At 40.2% G+C, this 2,500-nt stretch overlaps 1 protein-coding gene across 1 annotated transcript in view; it reads right to left on the bottom strand.

Moving 5' to 3' along the window:
* The window catches only part of LOC106011096 (polycystic kidney disease protein 1-like 2), a gene marked incomplete at its 5' end in the record, with an annotated part of 32,676 nt that overhangs the window by 8,219 nt on the left and 21,957 nt on the right, over positions 1 to 2,500 (bottom strand). The window contains 2 exon segments of the mRNA XM_013079493.2: positions 633 to 762; positions 1,557 to 1,750. Of these exon segments, the coding sequence (XP_012934947.1) occupies positions 633 to 762; positions 1,557 to 1,750 (324 nt within the window).

The following is a 2,500-nucleotide window of genomic DNA, read 5'->3' as shown; positions in this document are numbered from 1 at the left end:
TTTTCGTAAGTATGTTTTTAGTAGTTTCCTCCTCCTCCTCCTCCTCCTCCTCCTCCTCCTCCTCCTCCTCCTCCTCCTCCTCCTCCTCTTCTCCTTCTTCTTCTTCTCCTTCTTCTTCTTCTTCTTCTTCTTCTTCTTCTTCTTCTTCTTCTTCTTCTTCTTCTTCTTCTTCTTCTTCTTCTTCTTCTTCTTCTTCTTCTTCTTCTTCTTCTTCTTCTTCTTCTTCTTCTTCTTCTTCTTCTTCTTCTAATCTATAGTTGAAACCTATGATCCCGTGTATCTGTGCTCTACCTTCACCATTTTCAACACGGGGCATACGATTCATGAAGGAATCTTTAAGACCATGGGGGGGGGGGGGGGTTGATGCTTGTTGTCAGGCCATGCCGGTCGTTTTTCTTTCAGGACGCACAGAAGAAAGTCAAAGATAGTTGATACCCCTCCCCCCTCCCTCCTCTTTCCGAAACGAACTCTGGACTTCTTTGTCCGATAGTGAAGCGCCCATCCGCTGCACCATAAACACTGAACTTGAGCAGGAACTCTTTGAAAAAACACAACTAAGCAGACATATTTAGTTGTGATACATCATCATAGTGGTTAATCATTCACCAAACCACTAGAGAACATCTTCTTACCTTGAATTGTTTGGTGAGTTTATTCGTTTCATGCAGTCGATAGAAATAGATGACAATGGCGGCCACGGACATAGCGATGATTACTATCTCCACCCAGTTCCAGAATTTTGTGAAGTACTTTCTACCATGCCTGAAACATGATAAGGCAGTATTTGTTTTTGATGGTGTTTTACTCTTAGTGAGGTTATTATTGAAAGTCGTTAAATGTCATGATTTTGTTGTCGACATCGTTGATGTTGTTATTGTTCTTGATGTTGCTGTCCTAGCCCGCCCTCTTTATATTGCTGCTGCTGCTGTTGTGTTGCTGTTGTTGTATGTTGGTTATGGTGGTGGACTGGAATTTTTAAAAGAGGGCGTTTTGTGGGAAAACAAACCTCTCTCGAAAAGCAGCCATTTTGATGTGATGTGTAAGTATTAAGACATTCACTGAAGCAGCAACAACGCTTTCATCGACATTCATAGCAAGACGTTCTCCCTAATCTTCATCGACATCTTAGTCTAATGTCCAATGTTTAGACACACTCGTGTATGATTTTTGAAAATATTGACTGTTCATGTCCAGTCATTTTTATCGTCCTAGGGTTTGTATCTGCAGTTTTCATATATCTTTTTTTTTCTATCGCCACTTTAAAAGTCTTCTTTTTCTTTCTCATGTGCCGCTTTCTGAGAACTGTATCTGGTGTACAACAGACACCAGCTTTCGTCAGTATTCATCAGTTCTTGTCAATATTCTTCAGAGTTCCTCAATAACTACCAGTGCTTGTTAGGTCCTCATTATTTGTCAGTGTTTATCAATGTTTTTCAGTGTTTGTCAGAGTTGTCAATGCCAATGTTCCTCTTTATCTGTCAGTGTTTGCTAGTGATCTCAGTATTTGTCAGAATGCATCAGAATTCGTTAGTATCCATCGGCTTTCATTTACTTACTTGAGAAACTTGGAAACCTCTCGAAAGGAAAACGCCACAATGAAGACGACAAAAGCGATCTCGCACACAATCTGGAATACCATGGCATCGTTCATGTAGGGTAGCAACATGGCCGGCTCAAACCTATAGGAAGGGACGACGCCGTTCGTAGAGTGGAACTCAGCCAGAAATGTGTTCACGGAGAACAGATTTACCTGCAGATGGATAGAATTCATTGGGCATTGCATTTCTTTTTCGTCATCATCATCATCATCATCATCATCCTCATCCTCATCATCATCATCATCATCATCATCATCATCATCATCATCATCATCAACATCACCATCATCATCAGCACCAACAACAACAGCAACAACAACAACATTAATAACAACAACAATAACAACAACAACAATAATAATAAAAATAAAAGTAATAATAACACCAGCAACAAGAACAACAGCAGGAGCAACAGCAATAACCACAATGACTGTGCTTTTGAAAGAAAGCAAACAGCAATTCAAGACAGATACTCCAGCATGCACAACGGCGATGGCCAGTTATGAAAAATCCATCCAAGGTAATCGTTATTAATACAGATTTGGTTTGGTAACCCGGCACATCGCACATTCGTTCCCTGACACTACCCAAACTAGAAAACGTTATTTCAAGATTTTGCGACCGCCACGTATTTAAATGTAATACTGGTTGGCTTATATTCATTTTCGCAGTACTACTGTTGCAACCCTACAAACCTTCACTAATTCATCGATGCAATAATACTATCGTTTAAATACAGATTTTCTTAAACGCATACCATTGCAAGTCGACACTATTTTTGACCCAGGGTCATGGGCTCTTGCTACAGAACCAAGCAAACCCCTTAACCACTCAACCACTGCTCTCATCTTAACCACTACTTAATCGTATGGTGATCCGAATAATATGGTATATTGAATGTA

This window comes from Aplysia californica, unplaced genomic scaffold (genome assembly GCF_000002075.1).
Source record: "Aplysia californica isolate F4 #8 unplaced genomic scaffold, AplCal3.0 scaffold00053, whole genome shotgun sequence".
NCBI classification, from domain to species: domain Eukaryota; kingdom Metazoa; phylum Mollusca; class Gastropoda; order Aplysiida; family Aplysiidae; genus Aplysia; species Aplysia californica.
Note: the sequence above shows the minus strand (reverse complement) of the source record. Positions and strands in the feature narration are given on the sequence as shown.